This window comes from Chlamydotis macqueenii, chromosome 18 (assembly GCF_036417535.1).
Source record: "Chlamydotis macqueenii isolate bChlMac1 chromosome 18, bChlMac1.mat, whole genome shotgun sequence".
NCBI classification, from domain to species: Eukaryota; Metazoa; Chordata; class Aves; order Otidiformes; family Otididae; genus Chlamydotis; species Chlamydotis macqueenii.
Window position 1 is genome coordinate 12,821,365 of NC_141573.1, and position 24,271 is coordinate 12,845,635.

Here is a 24,271-nt window from a genome sequence, read left to right on the forward strand (position 1 = left end):
ACCCCCCCAGGACCCCGTGTCCTGTGGGGATGTGGCCGATATTGGGGTTCAGCTCGGCCAGGCCGCGGTGGGGACGGTGAGTTTGGGCAGCCAGGCCTGCCCCGACAGAAACTCTGAGCCACACTGCGACCCGCCGCGCCACTCCCAACATGGCGGCGCAGCCCGCCCGCCACTCCCAAAATAGCGGCTCAGCCCCGCCCGCCGCTCCCAACATGGCCGCTACGAGAGGCAGTGCGCATGCGCCTGCCCGACCCGGGACAGTGGGCATGCGCCTCACCCCGGTGCGTTTCCGGCCCGTACTGACATAGCAGCCACTCTCTAGATGGCGGCCGGCCCTGCTGCGCATGCTCAGTGTGTGTTGCCGCTCCCAAGATGGCGCCGCGGCAGTGACGGGGGGCGCAAGGCGGTGTCTGTCGTGGGACTGAGCGGCGCGGCGCGGCCCCGGCGCCCCGCGGCAGGATGATCCCCACCGAGGAGGTGTCGGCCCGCAGGAGGGAGATCGAGGACAAGCTCAAGCAGGTGGGGCTGGGCAAGGGATCTCCTGCGGGCCGGCCTGGGCCCGCAGCCCCAGCGCGTTGCCTAGGAGACGGGCTGGGAGTTGGCCTGGAGGTCCCCACCGGGCCTGGGAGCGTCCCGGGACACCCTAAGGGCCTGATCACCTCGCTCTGGGACTGGCAGCATCCCCAGGTCCCCTTCGGGGCTCTGCTCCCCAGTTAGGGCCTGCCCCATCCCCTTCTTAGGGCCTGTTAGCTTCTGGAGGCTCTCTCCTCAGCTCCAGCCTGTGAGGCCAGCCCTCGCAGGCTGCTATTCCTCCCCTACTTCTGGGCTTCGGTGACTGGAAGACAGCCCGCAGTGGTTGCTTTGCAATGGCAGCTTGGGTTCACAGCTGTGTGTGAGATTTGGATGGTGCCAGTGCAGCACCTGTGTTGCGCTGTGGCAGGGAAACCTGTGGTTTGAGACAATCTGCCTCTGTGGCAAAGGTGTTTATTGTGCTGTGACTTTAGTGTGCTAAGACTCGTGGGCTTGGGATATTGGAGGAAAACGAGTAATCCATAAAAACCTTACTTGTTATGTTATGGTGCCTCTCACCTTGGGTCAATTGCCCTGATTTCTGTTACGAAGCAGCATGTTAAAATGTGGCCTCAGCATCAGACCACACATGATCTACTCCAGTGTTTCCCAGGAGTTATAAAAAATCTATATGTAATGTTTAGCAACCTAAATGCTCAGTGTTCAGAATTGAAGACTATTTTTTCATGCTACTCCCAGGAAGAAGAAACTCTGTCCTTTATCAAAGACAGCCTTGAGAAGAGTGACCAGCTTACAAAGAACATGGTAAGGAGGTCCTTGAAGTTCAGCCCTCATGTTGGGCCTGGGTTTACTTTTAGGAGAACCTGTTTTCAACGCTGTCATTGTGCCCATCTGAGGAATGCAGAGGAATAGACCACTTGCTCTGCGTGTGTTTTACAATTCAGTGGATGGGCAACGGGGAAAACTGAGGAATGTTTCAATCCCAAGCTCCTCTCCTGAGGGGATGAGAGCTCACATGGGCTCTTTACAGTCTACCCTCTCTCTCAGGAAGAGGTATTAATAGACCCCAGACTAGTTTGTGTAACAGCTTCATGTTGTTGCTTCATAAAGTCAGGTCTCGTTTGGCGTTTATTTTGGGAGTGCTCTGTTTAAGAGGTACAAAGTAATTATTGTGCTGTAATTGCTCATGAGCCCTCAGCCAGTATGCTATGCCCAGTTTTGTGCTCAGTGCTTTAAGAAAGTCTTAGAGGCACCACCAGAGAAGTGTGGAAAATGTAACATAGGAGCGAGTCTTGAAAGAGTGACATTTTGGCCTAGAAAAGATGACATTAAGGCACCCTTTGTGAGCTTACTAAGGTTTTCCACCTTTCAGAAGCAATATCACAATCCCTTTTAAAAAACAAATGTCTATGATGGAAAAGAAGGTTCATGCGACACTCATCCTGTGCCTTTGTTGTGCAACTTGTGTTTGGTCGTAGTGGTACGGAGCAAGGCGGCTGTCGGTTTGTGCTTTTGTCGCTCTTTTTACCTAGGGCACCTCCAGGCAGTTCCTGTGGGTTTGTTTCCTGCTGTCAGATAAAATTTTGCTCCTCCTTAGCACTGTCTTGGAACATAAGTTTCACGCTTTGCAAACATTTAATTCAAGATTGGCCGATCTCTGTATGGCAGGTGATCTGTTTTGTAATTATTAATAGAAGTTGAGACACAGAGGGATTAAACAGCCTGCCTAAGGAGCCATGGCAATTAGTAGCAGAGCCCAAAAAGAGGAGCTGGGACCTGAAGGTCCTTGATTGCCCTGCTGTAACTACTGCCCTACTGTATGGATCCCCATGGAAGGATGTCCTCAGCTCTCGGTTTCTGTCTTGGCATGTAGGTTTCTATCCTCTCCTCCTTTGAAAGTCGTTTGATGAAGCTGGAGAACTCGATCATCCCTGTCCATAAACAGACAGAGAACCTACAGCGCTTGCAGGAGAATGTGGAGAAGACCCTGTCCTGCTTGGACCACGTCATCAGTTACTACCATGTGGCTAAGGACACAGAGAAGATCATAAAGGAAGGGTGAGCTGAGCAGCTAGAGCGTGCTGGGGAGCTTCATCCTGTGGGTATTTTGGGACAGAAGTAGGAGCTGACTCCATGCACTCATTGTAGTGTTCCTTATACCCTTCCCACACACTTTCCCCACCACTAGTCCACCAGAAAGCTTCCCGACTTGACCTTTAGCAACCCTCGGACGGCAAAGTCTTCTCAAAATCTGGTATCCCTTACCGGTTTTGCACACAGGCTGCCATATGACATTTGTGAGCATTGGTGGCTTATTTTCTTTCCTCTGCCTTTTCCCAAAGATTCTCCCTGCCCTGTTGATGTTGTACTGACTCATCCTGGATGCAGTAACTGTTCTGGAGCCTGCTTTCAGTCTCTGAAAGGGTGTTGTGATGGCCTTTCTCTGCGGTGGGCTTCCTCTGCCTTCCCATCGGGGCCTGGCTGGGAGAGGAAGGCAGGGCTGAGAGTTGTGTGCTGCTCAGTCATCAGCACTTCTGCACTTGCTGCGTGGATTGGGTGTTCTGCTGCGGCACTGAGTAGAGACAAAAGGGAATCCCATGATCTCTTCCTGGTTGAAGAAAAGGGCATTGAAATTTTCCTTGTTATTTTTATCCTGAGTTTGGTCTGGTGCTTTCTTGTTATCGTCTTTCTTTGCTTCTTGGGGCACTGCTTTTTAGTTTTGGTTTTACTTTCAGCCCCACTGGGAGGCTGGAGGAGTACTTGAATTGCATGGACAAAATCCAGAAGGCAGTGGAATACTTCCAGGACAACAACCCGGACAGCCCGGAGCTGAACCGTGTGGTAGGTCGTGGCTCTGGAACCCGGCATGGGTGAGAGAGGGACGGGCACAGCCCTGCCGCTTGCCCTCTTGCTGTGAGAGGCTGGTGAGCTTGCTGCGTGGTGAAGAAGGTGTTTAGGCACAGCTGAAGAAACAATTGGTTTGGCTTCTGTTTAAGTCTGCACTCAGTAGCATTTCTGCTCGTGGTGTTCTGCTCTCTTTGTGCATTGTGCCAGTAGGACTTCTGAAAGCATATCTTGCACGTGTGGTGGAGTTGATTGAACCCCCTTGTGCGTAGTTCTTGTCAGTGCTTCAGCTGCTTGAGCAGAATGGGAGATCTGTTTAAGTCCCCCTTGAAGGCTGAGCAACTCCCAAGCATTTTTTTATTTAATTCACTTTAACAGTCTCATAGCTACAGGCGTTGTTGAAGTTTGAAGCACGCGGTACTTGACAGTGGTTAGAAACACTGCAGAAAGTACATTCTTGCACGGAAACACTCAGGAGTGACTGATTGCAGAATCCCTGTGCTTCTTCTGTCCTTCTCCTGTTTTGTGCCAGAAATCCCTCTTTGAGAGGGGGAAGGAGTCCCTGGAATCAGAGTTCCGCAGCCTGATGACACGACACACCAAGCCGGTCCCGCCTATCCTCATCCTGGACCTGATCAGTGGGGACGAAGAAATGGAGACGCAGGAGGAGATGACTCTGGAGCACCTCCCGGAGAGTGTCCTGCACGATATCATCCGCATTTCTGGCTGGCTAGTGGAAAATGGCCGGAATCAAGGTTGGTAGTGCTGCGTGTCATTCCCTTGTAGCTCTGTATCAGGGGAGCGCTCTCCAACTACTTACCACATGTGGCTGAGAGCAAAGGCAGGGTGTTGAGGGTTGTTTGTAGCACTGTACAGCTTGGCTTGTAGGTGACACACCTTCAGCCATGAAGCCTGTGCTCAGGTGCTGCTGTGGCTGATAAACCACGAGTCACACTGCTGTTGAAAAGCAGTGACTGCCTTAGTGGCACCTTTTAGGTGAGTTGTTCATCACCTGCTTAAGATCCTGCTTTTTTATGGCATTTGTAGTGAGACTGAGGTTTGTCAGTTGGACAGAATGATCTCGTGGTGGATATGATGAGAGAAAGCTGTGTAAATAAAGCACAGGTTGTATCAATGCACAATCTGTCCTATAGCAGAAGTCCATTTAACTTGTGTCTGTAATGCCTTCTGGTGGAGCTGCGACTGCAATAAATGTGCAAGACGCTGGTCGCTCATTCCCCTTTGGGAGCTCTTTGTCTACAGAACTCTTTGTATTAAATGTGACCAAGGGCAGTGGGAAGGCAGCACAGAAGACTTTCTTCAGTCGAAACGCGTCTCTTCTTTCCTGGTCTGCAGCATCAGAATTTGCCTACAGCTTTATACTCCTTTATTGACTTTTCCTTTGGGAGTGAGTGACTCGACCTGTTACGGGAACCCTGTACTTTCACATGCATACAGCTACTAGAGTCACGCCCCACCTCACTGGTGTAGTTCTGAGTGGGGATTACTGTGCTTACCAAGTACAACAAACATTTTTGAAAGCTTCTCGGAATTTTTCCATGATCAAAGGAGGCGACTCAAGTGCATACAGCATATTTTGTTAGTCAGTTTGTATTCTGCTTTCAAATAATTAATTCCTCATTTGGTTCCCGAGTGCCCTGAATCCTGAGATGTGTGTAAGGTCTCTCATCTAGAAACTGAGCACTTTTGTTGACAATGTCTTGCACAAATGTCTCCCATCCATTCCGCAACTGATGTGCTCCTGGTAGTGGTGCACAGGCTTAATGTTGTGTGTGGTGGGAGGGCTGGAATGAATACTGCAGGTGAAGGAAAAAGAAGTTTTTGAAGAAAATAAGAGAGGCTCTGGGAGAGGAAAAACACTTAGTTGGGGTCCCACATCAGTGCCGGTAAGTCCCCTTACAGGCACAGGTTTGTTTTACCATAGAGCATTCCCTGTTTGCTTATAATCTTGTTTCTACCTTGTCTCTTTAGATTTCATGACTGTTTACTTCCAAATCCGCTCTGTCCAGCTTGACCGCTCCATCAAGGGGCTGAAAGACCATTTCCGTAAGAACAGCTCCTCCACTGGGGTGCCGTACTCCCCTGCCATTCAGAACAAAAGGAAGGACACCCCCACCAAAAAGCCAGTCAAGAGACCGGGTGAGTCCCTAGAGCGGGGGATCACTGCACTGTCTTATCCTCCTGTCTGGGTATCCAGTGCATATCTGTGGGCCTTCTCGCTGCTGAGGGAGCCTCTGGGTCTAAAATGTGCTTTTAGGACAGGAGCAGGTGGGGTTTTGGAGATGAGCACCTCTTCTCTGCCCTGGATTCGGCATTGAGGTTACACACACTTTCTGTCTCCATTTGTCAAGTCATCAGGTCTGTTCTCTGGGCAATGTTAAGGGAGGAGAGGGGCCCGTATACAGGGAGAGAAAAGGACATTGCCTGAGCAAAGGAGATAAGTAAAAGGAGATCTGAGCGAGCTATAAAAGAATATGATCTGAGAACACCTGTCCTCAGCCTTGGACTACGGAATATAGCCTGTGCCACATCAAAATAGAAAACTCAGACCTGATAAAACACATCACTTTAGTCATTAGTTATGAATAAATTATTATTTTGCTAGGCATTCTGTGAAACCAAGAACTTGTCAGGAGTTGAGATGGGGACTAGACAGGTGCCTACAGAAATGAGATTCAGAGTTGTCTGGATTTTGGAAGGGCTGTTGAAGCCTTTACCTTGGCCTATCTCTGGAAGAGCCGTGAATGTGGCTGGTGGGTTACTCCACCTCTCCTCATCGTGGAGTTTTGCTGCCTTCTCTGCAGCTGGTGAGGCCGGTCACCGGAGCATACCGGAGCGCAGAGCTGCAGTTCCCATCTCTGAAATGTGCCATCTAGTGGGAGCACGGCTAGGAGGAGGGCCAGCAAAAGCTAGCACCTACCTCCCACAGCAGCACAGTTCTGTAGTCCCTCTTTGTGGCACAGCACCCTGTTGTCTCCTCTGTAATAATGGTGAAAGTCAGAAAAGTCCGTATTTCTGTGGGTTTGCCTGGCAAATACTCTCCTACCCCAGTATTTTTTCTTCTGTTGTCCAAATACTCTTGCTGGGTTCAGGAAAATAATAAGAAATGTGTGTAGGGACTGGGAATGGATGGGATGGGGAAAGAGAGGAAAAGAAATACCCATTTTAATTGTGTTGTGTTTATTTTTATAATCCCGATGTGAATGCAGTCCTCATCCCAGGTAATGTGTGTCTATGTGTGCGTGTGCTGGCCCTGGTGCTCGCTCTCTTGACTTCTGTGTGTGGAGAGGCTTTGCTGGGCCTCTTCTTGCTAAAGCACAGGGTGTGCCTGGGATATTGGGAGAGGGAGGGCTGCCTGGAAAAGCCTGTGACATCCAGAGATCACTCCTCTGGTCTTAAAATCCATCTGTGCCATTGCTGCCGTGCCCTGGAGCTGTTCCTGAGAGCTGATATGCACGCTGCAGTTGGTGAATGCAGTCAGTTTGTGCACTTCAGTGGATTTTCTCCTGTCAGCAGAGACCCAGCTGACAAGGAGATGTCTCGCCTCACACTTGGCTTTCCTCTGGAGTTTGGCAGGTAGTTATTTGCATAAGAATTTGCCCCGAGTGTTGGGAAACGTGTAGAGGAAAATATTCTCCTGCAAAGGAGAACTAGTTATGCTGCAGATGGCAGAAAAACAGTGTTAAAAATTGCTTCTAAGCGTGATGGCGTTAATTCATGTTCAGCTCCTGAACAGTGACTTCTGCCCAACAGCATGATTACAATAGGTAAAAATTATTTTTGTGTGATTCAGTAGCTCTCTACTGGAAAGATCCCAGATGGGGAGCAGAACTTTTTTTTTTTCATGGGTAGGTTAAAAAAATCCCTAGGATTTTTTAATGAGTCTCAGATCTTGAATGCTCACATAGAGAGTACAGAAAGGAGCCCACATGTTTTGTTTCCTACAAGCAGGGCTCCTACAAAATGGATGCATTTGGGCATCCAAAATTACTTGTCACGATGAATGTCTCGTCTCTAGGTTTGCCAGGAGATTTTTGCCTTTTTTTGCCCAGTTCAGTTGGCATTTGTGAGATGGGCCAGGTAGAAGGCATAGAGCACAGTCTGAATGCACTTCAGAGCTGACAGTGTATGAAGGAAAGAGCATTTCAAATGATCTATTGAGGTATTGTTAATCTCAAGAAAAAATAGTGGCTAATTTGTCTCCAGTCTTCCGTGAACAAGGACAGAGAACCAGACTGTAGCTCTTGAAGGACAGGGCTGGTTAAACCTCGTCTACTAGCCATCTCTTACGGTTGCTACATTGTACTAAAGTGAAATTAAATAGGGAAAAAATAGCCTTTGAGCAGAGATTCACCATTTTTTTTCTGCAGTTCTATCAGCTTTCAAGGACAGCTCCTGAGGTGGATGTCTAACACCCTCTCCACACTGGCACAGTGACCCTCTTCGTAGCAATATTCATGTGGTGGTGTTTAATTCACCTGATTTTAGCCTTTTTTCAATTATGGACAAAGAATTTTTTTTCTGTGCTATTGTTTCAGTAATACCAAACTGTATTGCAGATAAGGGGTTTTCTTACTGTTCCAGCAAGTGAGTTGGTTTCCTTTGTCCTTGAGGAAGAATATCCCAGCGCACACCCCAACGCACACTTTAACCTGTTGCGAGGGATAAATAACAAACTAAATCTGATGTGCTGTAACCCCTTTACCTGTGAAGGAAAACGCAAGAGAGGCTCCAGCTAAAGGAAGGGTGAGGTACTGGGGACAGGGTAACAAGGCAGAGACCTCCCCTCTCCCCCAGTGCTGCATTGGATTTTGGAGAACACACTCCGTATCCATGTGTTGTTTCAGAGGGTCTTCACCTCTCCATAAATGTGTCATTTGTTGGTGTGCCCTGTACCATCTCATGTTGTTACAGCATGCAGCTGAAAATCTGACTGGGGGAGATGCTTCTAAAGCAGAGTTATCTTCTCTTAACTGAAACCCGCCAAGTCAGGTGGAACTGGTAAAGCAATCTGTGGGCTTTTTTTTTTTCCCAGTAGTTTGCCGTTTTAAATGTCAGCAGTCTGTCTCAGAGGGCAAGTGTATTCAGATTCCCAAATCATCCTGCTGCAAACAAATGCACATAAAACGTGAAGGTGATCTCTTCTTTGTGACGCCTGTAGACCCAGTGCTCTTCTGTTGGCTTGAAAGCAGCAGGTAGCTCAGGGAAGGATCGGCCAGAAGATGCCGGTCGGGGCAGCCAGCCTGGCTGCCTACAAGCAAAGGCCAGGGAGCTTTAGCCGCTTTTGTACAGACTCCTGCAGCTGCTGCTGAAGGAAAGAGGATGCGTTGCCCTTCTGCTGGGTTAGAAAACTGCCTAATGGGAGCGATAAACAGGAGAACAGTGTGGTGCTGGAACACTGTGCCTCATGTATACCCAAAAGCCACTTTATTTAACAATTGGGCCACAGGAGCAAAAGGCTTAGGTTTTTTGTTTTGTTTTTTTTTTTTACTTTTGGGATTTTTTGGGGCTCCTCTCAGGCTATAGGGAGTCCTTTTCCAGTTTGCTTAACACTCTGGTTTACCTGAAGGCGAGCTGTGGAGTCTGTGTGGCGGAATAAAGAGCCTGTTCCTGCTTCCCACGTCCCATATTGGTCACTGCCTGGCTTGAATGTGGTGTTTTCATCAGTAGCTGAAGCGCCATCCCATTTGGTTTGCTGCTGCCTAGGAGGGGAAAACAACCATGGAACAAAAACATTTGGCTTCCACTAGAATCCGTTAAAGCCTAATTACAATGCTAAGTAAGAGCGATACCAGAGCACTGAAGTGGTGCCCGTGAACACTGAACGCTTGGTGTGTGTCAGTGTGAACACAGATAATTGTGCTTATGCAAAGAAAATGCAGCAGAGGCATTTCAGCTCTCATCTGAGATAAACCGTCAGGGTTGGGCTGTGGAGACTTCACCACATACCTGTGAAGTGAGATCCTACGGACAGCAGCAGCAATTGTACTGTCTGCTTGGTCTGCACACCCCTTTATCCTCTTTTTTTTTTTTTTTTTCTTTTTCCTTTTTCCTTCCCTTCGGATGCTTGAAAGCGAGTGAGAAAGATGGAAGAACTAGTAGAAGAACAGTACTTGGGTTGTGCTGCTCTGCAGCAACTGGGCCATGGTAACAGCAGTAAGAAAGAGCTCAGTGCAGATCTCCGGAGCTTGCTACAGCCCTGCTTGCTCAGAGGAACTTGCTGTTGTGCCCAAGCTCTTAAGGTTTCTGAAAGTAGCTAAGAATAAAATGGAAGTGTTGGGTGTGAAGAGCACTGGGAAGCTTGGAGGAAGCGACATAGCCCTCTCATTTGATCATATGGCAGAAGCTAGGAGCAAGTGCCTCAGCACAGCAAGAGTGTGAGTCTTCCCACCTCCCTGGTGTGGGTCTAGAGTGGAGAAGTTTCCTGCTAGAATAATTTGTTTTACAGATAGGATTTTTTTTTTTTTTTAATTTACTAAGTGGTTGAGAATAATCTGAACTGGTGGAAGAAAAACGTTGCCAGTTACGCTTCAGGTATCATGTTCTGTTATTTAGTAAGTGCACCAGGTTAAGGCAGCTCGGTAGTTCAGTGGGAACTTCTCTCTCCTTGTTCTCCCCCGCTAGAGATGCGCTCTCTGAGGGACCTGGAGTTTCCTTCCCCGTGCCGTGTATCCCTTTGTGGGATGAAGCTGTCCTGCACCCCAGGGTGCTGTTCTGCAGCAGTGTGTACTTGGGCTTCCCCTCAGGGTAGTGGTCCTCAGCATTTGGGCAGCCCACACTCATTTCCAGGCTGCACTGGGTTCGCAGTTACTGGTGGAAGTCGGGATTTCTGCATGTTTGAAGTATTTCTTACTTTAAAGCGGAAGAACAATTCTTAATTTTGGCAGCAGCATTTTTATTTCTTGGATCCCTCTTCATTTACTCAACCTAGTTCTGTTTCATCTGGGTCTCCTATAGAAACTGCTCCTACTTTCCCAAAACTTCTGTTTCCTGCTGTGCGGGCAAGAGCACAGCTCTGCTGTGAGAGCGTGTCCGTGCGCTTGTGGTAATTGTAGCTTGTTGCATGCCGACTAACCTTTTAATGTGGAAACAGCGCTTAAGTCTTCTGTTGTCACATTAATGCTTTGTTTTGTGCTTTCTAGCTGTATATCCAGCATTTGGCTTTTGTTCAGTTCTGTCTGTTTTTTGTGTGTGTTAAGTATAAATCTTTTAACCCAGTGTTATTTTTTTTTCCATGGTTTTAATTGATTTGCAGTTCCTTAGAAGAGAAGTGTCTTGGGGATTAGGGTGACTTAATGCGAGTTAGACATGGGTGGGCAGCATCCATTATTCTGTGATTCCTGTGATGGGAATTGCTGCTGCAATTGCTCTCTGGAGCCCAGAGGTTGTCACCCTTTTATCGCTTTCTGTAACGCCAGAGGTCATTCCTTGTCTTGGCTGTGGGGCTCCTGGTGGGTCTGTATTGAGCATGCTCAGAAAAGCCCCTGGAAAGGCTCCTCTTTCTGCAGCTCTAACCGAGTGGCTGCGATTGTGGTTCTGGGGAGCAGGCAACGTGTTGCCAGATGGGAATCGTCCGTACTGCAAAGCCCTGCTTCCACAGCTGAGGAAAAGCAACAAGCCTTGTACGCTTGGGTGCAGCGTACCGGCTTAAACAACCTCATTACAGGGAAGGGTGCCTTGTTGCTTCCCTTCTCTGGTCGGGTTTTCTCACCCAGCCGTACCGCCCCACCAAACTGATTTGAGCACTCCCTGATTCTGTAACTGTGGCTGGAATTCATGTCCCCACCCTCAAAGCAGGGAAACAGCCTGGAAATGCCATCGTATCTGCACACTTGGACACGAGTTTGGGGTTCACGTTCTTGCACTGAGCATGCTCATTGGTGCCCAGCACCCTCTTGCTGGGCCCAGGTGACTTGCTGGTGGAGGGCTGGTGTTCCGGGTTTGTTTTCTTTCACTCATTTTCTAGGTCTTCTTGTCTCTTCTCTCTGGCTCTGGTGACAGGCACGATCCGTAAGGCTCAGAACCTTCTGAAACAGTACTCTCAGCATGGTCTAGATGGGAAAAAGGGGGCCTCTAACCTCATTCCTATGGAAGGTAATCACAGCTCTAGCTACTTCACCCTTCACTTTGTCTGTGTATCATTCTGCTTTTCCAGGTGGGACTTCCATTAGCCTAGTGCTTGGTGCAGAGCATTGGATAGGGACAGCTATCCCTGGGGAACCAAGGAGATGCTGGAGGGCCAAATTATTTTTCTGAATTTTGTGTCTAAATTTCAAAGTCTCCATAAACATGAGTACAGATGGAGAGGAGTGTTACCTTAAAGCAGCTGACCCACCGTAGCCACCTGGCTAATGGAAGCTCTGCTCTGATGACATCTGCTTGTGGTGTTTCTGTTCGCTTTTCTTTTTGCCTGGACTTTGAGACATTCCATTTTCTAGTGACCTTTCCAAACCTGATGCTGAAGTGTCAGACCACAGCTAGCTCGGTGCATCGTACCTGTACATCTTCTCTGTGGAGACCGACCTAAATGGTCATCTTCCGTGTTCTGATCTCCTCTGCTCATAGAGGTTGTACCAGATAAGAGAGAAGAGGTCACTTGCTTCAGAGCACCTGTAAGACCTTTCTGTCTCCTGCTGTGTATGCATCCAACATAGATCTGTTCAGCACCTACATTGTAGTCTACTAAATCCCAGATGGTGATGAGCATCGCTCATTTGGGGGAAAAAAATTGTCATGCTGAGCAGGAGATGGGCTTTGAGTTTGGATTTGTAATGGTTGTGGGTACAAATTGGACTTCTGGGCCTGCTATCCCATTTGAAACTTATACAGGAGGTTCAAGGGACTCCTGTGGCCCAACAAATGACTTAACTCACACTTCTCATCAGGTTTTAAAGGTTTGCTACTGCTACATAGCCCAACAAAGGGATTTTGTCAGGTAGCATTCCTGGGACTGTGCAGGGAAAAAGTGTCCATCAGATCAAATAAGCCAAGCTTGAAGCGGCTTCCAGCCAGTGTGAGCATCCATGCTGTAACCACCCTGGATAAATTGCGCCTTCTGTTTGTGCCGGCTGACATCTCACTAGGTCATGAGCATGATTTACGAGTTAAACACCTTTCCGATACCCTGAGCGACAAGCATGGGCCGGCTGCTGGTAAGTACCACGTTGTCACTTCATAACGAGCTGGCTAACTTCCCTTCTTTTCAGCATGGTTCACAATAGTTTTGTAGCCAGTGGCCGTTCAGCTGCGTGGGCAGTTCTGGAGCATGGGCCTTCTCTGGCTAAGAAGCTCTGGCTCTTCTCAGTAGAATTCATTCCTACTAATCACACATCCCCCAAGCCCTCAGACAGGGAACCCCAGCTTTGTCCAACCACAGGCTGGTGGCCACCATGCTGAGGGGCACTTTCCTGTAGGTAGCTATGGGCTTGTTCAGTGGTAAAGCGAAGCGAACGGGGAAGAGATCACATGCAGCATGCAGCACAGTGGGCCACTCTCCACCATAGGCAGTCTGTAAAACCACATCACATTTGTGTGTCCCCTGCTGACCGTGACTTTTAAAAGATCAACCTGAGGGACCTGTCAGTGTAGGGAAGAATTGGTTCTTTCTCCATCAAAAGCTGCAGATGCTGCTGGGAGGAGGGAAGCAGCAGCCACCCGTAGCTTAGAGAAAGCCTCTCTGTGTAATCTTGCTGTCTTGTAGTGGTTACTACAGGGGTCTGAGTAGTGCAGGATGGTGTGAGTCCGTCTGTCTGTCCTGGCGCATCCAGTTAGTGGTTGGCAGGAGCTGGTGTTGGCCCTTGTATCATACCAGGCAGACCACGAAGGTTCTTTGTTGGACCTTTGTCTGAGACACTTGTATGCTAGGACTCGAATATTTGCATTTGTAGGCAGCATTGCGTGGCAGATAGCTCACCGAGCTGTGCGGATCTTCCTGCTTCATAGGATTTAAATGTTCATCTGCCTGGCTTTTATCTTCTGTTTCTGCCTGTGGGAAGAGGCTGCCTTCCAGGACAGCCTTGATTTCCCAGAAATGTTGATGCAAAATGGCAGGTCTCCATCTGCAAGACGGATGGAGATAAGGAATTCTAAAAATACAAGCAGAAATGTTGAATAATTCACCTCAGACCTTCCTGAGTTTAGTACTCTGTGTTCAAGCCCTTGATTAAATTTAGTCTGTATCCCAGAAGAGCTCCAAAGTTGCCTTCTGTCATTAGGCTGGAAGGAGCTGGTGTCCTGATGTGCCTGTTTCCTGAACTGCAGATGACCTTGCTTGCCTCCTGCAGGGTATGCATAGCTGCCCTTGCACAAACCCAGGGGGCAGGTTTGGTGAGAAGATGACTCTTGTTCTCACGCAAGGATGGATGCAAAGCCAGAACCATGTTTTCCAGAAGAACTTTTTGCTCCTTGTGTAAATCAAGGCCTTGGAGTAAGCAGAGCTGCTGGAAGCTCAGTGTGAATCTCGTTCTCTCTTAAAGCCATCTTCCCCTTACAGGAAGGGATGACGTCTTCGACATCGAGATTGATGCGTACATTCACTGCGTTAGTGCCTTTGTCAAACTGGCCCAGAGTGAATACCAGCTCCTGACAGAAATCGTCCCAGAGCACCACCAGAAGAAGACCTTTGATTCTCTCATCCAGGTCGGTTGACCCTCTTTGCTTGGCTTCCGTTGTAAAGGATACACACAAAGTCTTTTTCTCTTACTCTTCACTGCGAGGATGGAGATTCCACCACCTGCTGTGGGTGCCCAAGAGCACCACCAGTGCTAGGGCTGTCCTCCAGAACCTGTGCACAGGCCCTGGAGAACATGTGCTGAGAGCCACTCACTGGACACCACAAATGACCCACCAGCTAAACTGGCATCCTTAACGGATCTTCTGCATTGAGCCCCTGGTGCTGCCTGGGCAAAAGTCATGCTGCTTCCTTCTGACATGCTGGCTTTGTTGCAGGAGTCTTTAGATAACTTGATCATGGAGGGGGATAACATTGTCTCAGCCGCGCGGAAAGCCATCATCCGACACGACTATTCAGCTGTGCTCACCATCTTCCCCATCCTTAAGCATCTCAAGCAGATGAAGCCAGAATTTGACCAGGTCTTGCAGGTAAGTGTGATGGGATTGGAGAGGGTTCTGTGGCTTGGGTTGTCTGGAGAACTTTTTGAAAGGATGATCACAGAATGATCATGAGGAAAGCCATGCTGCTTCTGTCCTCAAGTGTGGACTGGAAGTGACACAGATGCAGCCTGCTCCTTTCTGTGATGCTGGACCAACATCCCAGCATCTCTCAGCAGTGATTCTCTTCACTTCGAGTCATGACCTGGTGACAGACTGTCTGTTATTCTGCTGTGTACGTGGCCTCTGAGGTGTTTCTTCTCTGATGCTGCTGAGCTTAGTTTAGCCTGTGCTTATTGACATCTGGAAGATAGGCTGCTCTGAGGAGAGCCTGCTTGGACTGTGCCACAGCGTTCTCCAGGTATCAAATATGGCGTGCAGGTGTAGCAAGGCTCCTCTCCATCTGCTTCCAGCTGGTGACTGTGCTGCACCAACCTCCTGGATAAGGTACTGCGTGAGAGGGAGCAAGTCCTGGTCGCTGTTAGGGTCACAACAACTTCCCTTCTTGGCTGGCTGAAGAATGCAGGGTTTCATGCATTGGTGATGGTGCTGTAAATATTCTCCTGGCACATGGGAAACTGTAAATGAGATGCTGGGGTGGGGGTTCAGGGAGGGTAGGTGCTGAATGAAAGTTCAGATACTGTTTGTTTTCCTTCTCTGATCTGCTGTGGGACTGTTCCAGGGAACTGCAGCAGGCACTAAGAACAAACTGCCAGGGCTGATCACTTCCATGGAGACCACTGGTGCGAAGGCACTCGAAGAGTTTGCAGACAACATTAAGGTAGGATTCTCCTCAGTATTCTTTCTAGCAAGACTAGCAGACTTGGAAGAGGGGTTTTCTGAGCAGTTTAACTTTCCGCTTTCCGTGAGATCACATGGTTTCTGAGTCAGCAGGCCTGATCCGGCAGGTCTATGCTTGCTGGATCACTTTGGACGGTCAGCTGCAGATACTGAATGCTGTGTGCTGATTTCAAATTCAGGAGGCCTCTGCCTAACACCCTGACGAGGCGTACTAGATGTAATTTGATATGAGGTTCCAGACCTCTGCAGATATCAAGTCAATCTCGGAATTTAATCCTGTTTTAAAACAAAGGCAAATTATTGACTTGAAAAGCTGTGGAGGACTTGGGTTAAACTGTCCTGTGTAAGGTGGGCTTGTTGAATGCAGTGCCCTGCAGGTGAGCTGAACTTTTAGTGGTCACATGCTGAACAAGCTCCTGTGGTCCGGAGCTGCTAGTGCATAGGAGCTGTGGTTTCTGAGCAGCAGGGGATGGCACTGTGAGAGCCAGATCTGAGGATGCTGAGAGAGGCTGGATAAACAAGCCTACAACTCACTCACTGGCAGCAGCAGTTGTATTGCAGATGCCTTCAATTCCCTTTCATGTTTGCTTTATGACTCTCTGTTCCCTTCTTAGAATGATCCGGACAAAGAATATAATATGCCAAAAGATGGGACCGTTCATGAACTCACCAGCAACGTACGTGGTGATGAGTTTAACTATCCTTTATCAAAAACAGCCTCTGAAGAGATTTTAGAAAGAGCAGTAGAGAAGTGTATTTTCTTAAGTTAAGCTGTCTTGGTGTTGGAAGGGCAATGAACTGGCCTGCGTGGAGAGATTAGCTAGTTACCCTTGCTAAGTCTTGATGTGACTGTGTGGTAAAACCCAGTAACTCAAGGAGTGTACTGGTTTGTTTCTTGAAGGCTTTTAAGTGTAGGAGGACAAGTGATCCTTTGAGATCCTTAATAGCAGAGCATCGGAGGCACAGTGTTGGTTGCTCATAGCTTCCCTCCCTTGCTTCCAGGCCATCCTTTTCCTACAGCAATTGTTGGATTTCCAGGAGACGGCGGGTGCCATGCTGGCATCGCAAGGTACGTGCATGGGGCTTGTTTGGGCATGCAGTTCCTTCCCCAAGTTGTCTGGACATCTTCCCTACAAGGATCAAACCTCAACATGCAGTGTGAGCTTGTTCTCCTCCTGTCCTTCATCTTGTGGTTTGTCTTGTCCTCCAATCTGCCATGACCACGTAACTGGTTATCTGGAGAACTTCAAGGGCTGCAGAGAGTTTCCCTGCTGGCCTTCCACTCTTGCTCCTATCAGGTACTTTTTGGATGGTGTTTATTGCTGATGTGCTCTGTGGTATCAAGAGAGGATGCCTTAGTCATTTGGCTTCCAGTCTGACAAGGGGCTGGTCCTCTGTGACTGTACTGGAGTGAGGATGGCTGGTCCAGATGAGTTAGCTTTAGTTAGGCTGCGTGTTGAGGAATTGCCATCTTTCTCTGCTGCGTCCTCTGAACACAGTATAACAGCAACAGCAAGAATCTAGCCGTGGTCAAGCTGGGACTCCTGAGCTATTAGTGTGCCACATGCGCTAACAGAGAGGCAAGTTTTAGCTCTGCTCTCCAGGATGCTAAAGAGACTCGTTCCAGAAAGAAATACGCAGATCAGAAGCTGAGAGCTGCTGCCCTGTAACAGGATGCTGCTGTGTATCAGCTAGAGCGTGATTCTTGGCTCTGTGCAGAGAAGCAGCTCCCAGCTCTCTAGTGAGCTCTCAGCCTTGACAGAGCTCATACTTTCAAGCAGGTTGGAATAGAGCAGGCTGGAGAGGTGGAGAACTGGAGATTCAGGGGGCACAGGGATCTGAGGAGGCACAGGCCACTAGCTGGTGGTTGGAGTGGGTAAGGGAGCCCATTAGGAGCAGGGTACAGCTGCCTCCAGACTCTTATCTGCAATTCCTGCTTGGAAAATTCTGCCACTTCTAAATTAACTCAAGCTAGGATGTCTGTGTCTTGCCACATCTCTAGCCACTGCCTTGTTCCCTCTCTACATGCAAGCTCAGCATGCTCAGAGCCTCCTGGGCCTTGACTGTCTCTCTCTTTAGCCAAAGAGGTGGTCTGAGTTTTTTCTTGGAGAAACCTACTGTTTCCCGTGTCCTTCCCTGAGTGGCGATGTCAGCACTGCTGTTTCAAAGTCTTGTGGTGCTGTCATGCAGCAGAGATCTGTCATAGGAGCTGATTCAAAAGGTAGCATAGGCTTTTTTATTTTTTATATTGGACATGTAACAAAATGTGACCATATCCATGACACACAAGCCATTTCCTTTTTAATTGTGGCTGGTTGTCCCATCAGGTATAGAGGGATCCTGCTGTGTAAAGACAGCTTGAGAAAAATGCTTCTTTGCAGTCTGTTCAATTCCTAAAGCTCCAAGTCAGTGTAGTTGGAACAGATCTGGTGACTTGGGCTGACGTGTAGTACCTCAGAGCCACGCACGAGATGACCCACAGTCCGGGTGTCGTGAATCGCGTTCTCTCTGTCTGCAGTCAGGCCTCGGGGACCATCTGCTGCCAGATGCTCCCTGCTCTGTGCCAGTGTCGTTCTCATGCAGAAGCAGCTCTGTTGCCTGCTCCAAAAGCCTGGCCCAACACAGGGCACCCACGCAAGGCAGAGCTGTTCTCATTTTGAGTGATGCTGGTTACTGAATGTTGATCGAGTTGTGGTCCCTGTGCAGCTGTGGACCTGACATCACCCTAGACAAAGTGTCATCGGATGATTATGTCAGCAGAGCTTAAGGGGAAAATTGCCTCTAGAAACAGAGGCATCTGCTTTGGGATGGTGACTTTCGCCCACAGATGCCTCTGTGGTGGCAGCTTCCTGTTGCTAGCTCAGGTGTGAGTGTCTGGTGTTGGGTTGGATATCTCACACAGTGGTCCCGGGTGGTGGGCAATACACGCAGTTTTTTCTCCGATGTTTGCCTCAAGTGGTAGCAAAAGCAAAGCTGCTCAGTTAAAGACAGTGATGGCAATCCCTGGCCCTTGCCCGGTGAACGGCTGTGTAGGGCCCTGTATAGCCACGCAGGGATGCTAAAGCGCAGAGCGAGGGTGGGATGGCTTTGCTCTGGTTCTTGGGAAGGTTATATGGGCCGTGCAGCTTGTTTCAAGGACCAGTAAACTGCTGCTGGCATGCGGGGAAGCTTTGCTTTGCCTTGAAAGTGGGTTTGAACTGATTTGGAATGAGATGTCTTGCTAAATCCAAACAGTAACAATACAAACAATGACTCTAGCAGGGGAAGGTTAGACTCTGCCTTTCCTCTATGATCTCCAGCTCCATCTGTGGCCTTGGAGGGACTCCTGCCTGCTCACCTGTGTAGCTGTCTGTGGCTGCTCTGTGTTAATATCTGCTTTGTTCTCAAAGGGATGGTGGTCTCTAACCTGTCTTTATGCACTTTGCATTTCTTTTTCTCTCTCCTCCCTCCCCTTTTCTCTCTGCTCTGCCTAACCTTTGTAGTTCTTGGGGACACATACAATATTCCTTTAGATCCCAGAGGTAAGCAGACTTACCCACACCTACCTGTTCGTATTGCCTCGGATGCTGGTGATGTATGTTAATTCTTTGTCCTCCAGGAGTGGTAAATAAATTAACACGTTATTGAAAAGGGAAAAAAAGGGGGGTAAGTAACTCTTGCCAGTGGGCTGGAGAGAATAGGGAGGGCTTGTCACCAGCAGACAATGAGGGATGCCACATGAGCTGGAACAGGCTAAGGAGACTCTCATGGCACTGAATCTCTTTGGCACGGGTAGGAAATTGGCCCAGCTGCTGTCATGCTTTATCCCATGTGCGCTCAGCTCCTTATTGTCCAGCTCCCAGCAACAGGAGCCTCGAGGCCTTTCCCATGGGGTGCTTATGAACTCGGACCACCCGAGCTTCGCCCGGCTGCCAAACTCTCTGGTGGGAGGAGGAGGAGATAGCTACCCCACGTGTCGCGTGGGACCCATGCCCACAAGAGCTTGAGGGCAGAAAGCCGTCTCTTATGCATAGACAGAGGAGCATGTGCCAGCCCAGAGTCATTGCTTGTAAGAGCAGGCTCCCAAGCTGGCGCAGGCCCTCGTACGGGCCAAGCAGGCCCTATCAGCAGCCATGGGGATGGCTGAAACTTTCCAGAGCCCTTCTGCTTCTTACAATTACTGTTCGGTGCCTGCTGTTAACAGCTCCAGCTCATTTGTTCGCTGATTGCCAATTTCTGGTGCTTACAGACCCTTTCCAGGCGGTGGGGGAGGGATGGGGAGGATGTGTTTAATGACTATTTCTGATCAAGAGGATGTCCTCTGAGCACTAGGAAGCAAAGGAGAGATTTCTGCCAGGGTGCTCAGCACTTTATGCAGATACAAGGATTGAGGGGTGCAGCGCTCTTGCACCCTCACCCTGGATAAGCCGCTGACAATCGGCGCTGAAGCAGGGAGCTAATTTCACGGTCGGCAGGAGCTCTGCACTAATTCCATAGCAACAGGGACGAGGCTTGTTTGAATAGAGACAGGCTGACCACACGCACCTCCTTTCCCCATGGCATGTTAACTGGCCTAAGACTTTTTTTTTCCTTTCAGAGACCAGCTCTTCAGCTAGTAGTTACAGTTCAGAGTTCAGCAGGCGGCTTCTGAGCACCTACATCTGTGAGTACTCTGCACACCTTCCCATTTCTGCCCCACCAGCTGTCCTTCACTTGCTGCTTCTTGGGTGAAGAGCACAGGCAGTCTCTTACTCCACGTGATCTTTCCGTGTTCTAGCTGGAGTTTGATGAGAGGGATGGAAGAAAGGGTCAGTCTGCGAGTTTCAGGCTGTTACAGTTTGACAGGACAAAGCACAGTGCAGCAGCTTGCTGTGCTGCAGAGCTTTTTGTCATCGGTTGACTCGAACCATTCTCACCCAGTGCTTTGCACCTTCAGCCCCGCAGAGGCTCCCAGCTGCCAGAGGGGCTCTGTAAAACCTCAATCAAGCGTTTAACAGTAAGATAGCGACATGACTTCACAGTACTACCTTGTGATAATCTGTTACAACGGGGATCAAGTCTTTTGGCTTCTTTGAGATTGGAGCCTGCGTCATGGTCAGGCTGGGTCTGATCGCCCACGCTGGTCCTGGGACTTACTCTGAACACAGAATGCAACTGCACTGCCTGTTGGAACAGAGGCACTAGTTTGCAGAGAGGTTTTGGTGACTCACTGAGGGAAGATCTGTGTCAGGCTTGTAGGATTGTACCCGGGATTGTACCCTTTTCTGCACATGCAGCTGAGGCTTTGCTGTTCTCTTTGCTGGGGGCCCACAGCAACAGTACAGAGTGCTTCGTTTGGATTGTCAATAATGAGATGTTTCAGTGCAAAACTTTGTGTTCTCTGTTTTTTCCCCTCTTTAAGGCAAAGTGCTGGGCAACTTGCAGCTTAACCTTCTTAGTAAATCCAAGGTTTATGAAGACCCAGCTTTGAGTGCCATTTTTCTGCACAACAACTACAACTACATACTGAAATCTCTGGAAAAGTGAGTGTACCTCTGGGTAAATCTCCCTGAAGTCCAGGCTGATTGTAAGCATGGTTTTGGAGCAGAGCTCTGCATTGAGCACATTTCCTTGCCCATCTGTCTCAGCTCTGCCCTTTTGAAAGCTTTGCACTTTCATAAACATCGCAATACACGAGAGTGGAAGATAAAAGCATCAGAGATGCCTTAAGTTGTAGAAAATCCTTTGATCTTGGGAGGACTGAAGACATGGCTTTGGAAAGTAACTTGGAGTAGCTTCTGTCTCTCAGTCTGTGCATTTCAAGGTGCCTTTTATTGTAGAAGGCAGAAAAGATCTTGTTGATAGAGGCTTTAAATGTTGCCATCCTGCTAGCAGCCCTGACAGCAGCTGGCTCACGTGCTTCCTCAGGTTTTCTGTTCTTTCAGATCTGAGCTGATCCAGTTGGTAGCTGTGACACAGAAGACAGCCGAGAGGTCTTACCGGGAGCTCATCGAACAGCAGATCCAGACCTACCAGCGCAGGTCAGGTGCCATCCTCTGCTCTTCCCTTAGTTTTGTCAGTTTGAGAGCTCCTTGGGAGCCAATGCTGCTGGAGCAGTGGGAGAGATTAGCCTCAGCCAGACACCTGTCTAAAACCAGAGCCAAGTATTTTGGTTTCCAAGCGATGAATCGAACTTGGGAAGGAGTCACAGTGGAAAGTTTCGGGGTTTGTATTGTCTGGGGTGGCCTTTGGGTCATGGGTGAAGGCTTAGGTGTTCTGGTGAGGCATGAGTAACTCCTCTTTGCCTCTTTCATTTCACATGCAGCTGGCTGAAGGTGATAGACTACATCTTGGAGAGAAACCTGCCTGTCTTTCAACCAGGAGTGAAGGTGAGAGAACGGGCAAGGATGGTTTTGAGACGACAGAAATTGCCGGAAACATTTTCTCCTTTGTCATATTAAAAAAACTCCCAGAAACCTTCTTTCTATTTCATGCCAGTTTAGCTCTGCGGAGTGAATACTGTGACTGGGACAAGCTGGAGAGCAACACTGCCTTCTAATCTTCCCTGCCCCAGATTCATACAAGTCTTTTAATCTCTGCTTCCATTCTCATATTTTCACCTGAGCAGATGCTCCTGTTTTGGATTTACAAAACCCTGAGACCTTCCCTTAGAAAGGACTGGAAGCATAAAGGAAACCATTTTTGTGTCTGTTCTGGCTGAAAATTACCCTTGTTAAACCTACTTCAGATGAAAGCCAATTGCTGAATGCAGGGTGTGCTGCTCACTGCAGCTTTCTCTCCTCCTTGCTTTAGGAGAGGGAATTCAAGCCAAGTAGGTAGGATGGGGGAGTTGTGGGCAAACATAGATGTTGGAAATTTATTTCTGGAGATGAAATAAAATCCTTTCCCTCCTTGTTGCAGCTCAAGGATAAGGAGAGGCAAATGATAAAGGAGCGCTTTAAGGTAAGGAGGTGTTAGATGGCATCAGAACATCCCCTGGATGATGGGGACAGAGAGCCAGACCAAAGATCTGTCCAAGGAGATCTGTCTGTTGGTGATCAGTAGGGGAGGGGAAGAACATCAGACTCTATTGTATAGAGACATGATTCCAGACAGGACACTCACAGAGTTTTACTTTGGACAGGGTTTTAATGACGGACTGGAGGAGCTATGTAAGATCCAGAAGGCCTGGGCAATCCCAGACGTGGAGCAACGGGACAAAATCCGCCAGGCACAGAAAACCATTGTGAAAGAGACCTATGGTGCCTTCTTGAACAGGTGATGACCTTTTGCAATGTTGTCCTCTCTTCTTTGGATTTACTGAGGTCTTTGGGGCCTAGAGTAGCCTGAGCTGGGGCACTTTTCTGTTGTCCTTCTTAGCTTCTCTACCTTGCACGCTAAAACACCCCCAAGCTGAACTCTACTGCTTGTGAACATCTGCTGTCACCCTGATTCCGTGGTGAGGGTGAGTGCAAACGTTGTAGCTAGCACAAAGCTCTGAGCCACCTTGGGCTATTCATGTAAAACTCGGGAGACCGGTTGTCACCAGGTCACTTCCTCCCTAGGAGATACCCTGTTGGAGCCAAGTGGGACGTGCTGGAGTGGAGCTGATTTGTGACAGAGGAGGGGCCAGTGGGTCTCTTTGCTATGTTCCAGTCACTTGTCACCTGGGGGTTGTCTTCCTTTGCAGATATGGCAATGTGCCCTTCACCAAGAACCCTGAGAAGTACATCAAATACCAGGTTGACCAGGTGGGGGAGATGATCGAGAAGCTGTTTGACACATCAGCATAAATCTCCAGCTGTCGTGTACTCTCCAGCTGCCGAGTTCAAGTCGGCGCACTCTCAGCAACCCTTGGGACTCCCTTCCCTTCCCTGCCCCATTGTGGTGGGCAGGGCGTTATACTTGTATTTATCAGATTTATAAACCTGTGGAAACACTACCTGCTGGCTGTCTTTGCCTTCTTCCATGGATCCGGAGCAAAGGCTGCTGTGTGGGCTCCTACGTTTGCGCATCTTCGAGCCTGGGTATAAATGTTCATGCTTTGATGCACAGCAGACACAAGCGTGTACAGCCCCTCCTGTTCGGGGCAGGAGGCTGTAAGCTCCCAACGCTGCCTGCTTCCCTGGTGGGTTTTGGGAATCTCAGTTCTGTAGGATCCCAAAGATTTTCATAGTGTTACTCTTGCCTGTTATTTAGTTCAGTGATGGGGCAAGATGCCTGTTCTGTGGTCTGCAAGCCTGCGGTCTAGTTACGACAGGGGATGTTTTACCCCAAAGTTGAATGAGAGATCCCAGTAGCGGTTCTCTGTCCTGTGTGAGGCCACGGTAGAAAGGGTGATGGCAGGCTGAGTCCTGACAGAGCAGGGAGAACCAGAGGGAGCTCCATGGCGTCCTGACTCATTGCTGTTCTGGGTTGACCAGAGGCAGGTTGTGTAGAAGAGTTCCCATACTGACTTCTGCAGAGCACCTTCTTCCCATCCCCATCTTCCTTTATCTCCTGTCTTGTTAAATCTGATGTATCTCTCTCCTGCAAGCAGCCAAGTCCCTTCCCTTCATTTAACCCATGGACATCACGTGAGAAAGAAGGGATAGTATCTTGGGATAGTATCGCTGTACTGACAGGCACTGATACTGGAGCTGGCCTCTGCCACCTTCACCCTGAAGCCATTCGGAGCTTTGGAGCACGTATGTCATTTCTGTGGTCTCTGCCCAGACGCCTCCTGCTCCCACCTCGCTTGCTCCTGCTGCTTGCTCTTATTGTGGGATCCTCTCCATTATTTGCCCATGATAACACTTGAAATACAGGGTTTCCAGGGAGCTGGGAGCGCTCACAATAGCTGCTATGTTGCAGTTTGGAGCAAATCTATTATTCACCTGAGCCCGTGTTTACAGGAGTGAGCGTATACTGGTGTCTAATGAGCCCAGCATTAATTAATGGAAGAGCCGTTGTATCGCTGTTCTGGGGCGCTGCGACAGAGCACGGGGAGGTGGAGGGGGCCTGGCAG

The 24,271-nt window shown here is 49.0% G+C and overlaps 1 protein-coding gene across 9 annotated transcripts; it reads left to right on the forward strand.

Annotated features, from left to right (window-relative positions):
• Nucleotides 1-344: 344 nt before the first annotated feature.
• Nucleotides 345-23,206, forward strand: EXOC7 (exocyst complex component 7). Of its 9 annotated transcripts, XM_086762660.1 has the most exons (22): nucleotides 345-519; nucleotides 1,270-1,335; nucleotides 2,405-2,589; nucleotides 3,267-3,372; nucleotides 3,908-4,130; nucleotides 5,368-5,535; nucleotides 6,606-6,617; nucleotides 11,398-11,490; nucleotides 12,480-12,548; nucleotides 13,889-14,034; nucleotides 14,344-14,496; nucleotides 15,188-15,286; nucleotides 15,921-15,983; nucleotides 16,309-16,375; nucleotides 18,789-18,827; nucleotides 19,883-19,948; nucleotides 20,687-20,807; nucleotides 21,210-21,305; nucleotides 21,590-21,653; nucleotides 22,186-22,227; nucleotides 22,409-22,542; nucleotides 22,955-23,206. In XM_086762660.1, the coding sequence occupies exons 1-22, from the start codon at nucleotides 460-462 to the stop codon at nucleotides 23,055-23,057; spliced, it is 2,175 nt and encodes a 724-aa protein (XP_086618786.1). In that variant the 5' UTR covers nucleotides 345-459; the 3' UTR covers nucleotides 23,058-23,206. The 9 variants fall into 9 exon arrangements, with proteins under 9 accessions (XP_086618786.1, XP_086618787.1, XP_086618788.1 ...); XM_086762661.1 differs by lacking the exon at nucleotides 6,606-6,617; XM_086762662.1 differs by lacking the exon at nucleotides 18,789-18,827 and having other exon boundaries at nucleotides 346-519.
• Nucleotides 23,207-24,271: the final 1,065 nt, after the last annotated feature.

Bases quoted from the DNA above. Each gene is read 5' to 3' on its own strand.
- EXOC7 (XM_086762660.1), top strand. From the start codon at position 460: ATGATCCCCACCGAGGAGGTGTCGGCCCGCAGGAGGGAGATCGAGGAC. The intron at 20,808-21,209 runs GTGAGTGTACCT...CTGTTCTTTCAG, and splicing joins ATACTGAAATCTCTGGAAAA to ATCTGAGCTGATCCAGTTGG. The intron at 22,543-22,954 runs GTGATGACCTTT...CTTCCTTTGCAG, and splicing joins TATGGTGCCTTCTTGAACAG to ATATGGCAATGTGCCCTTCA.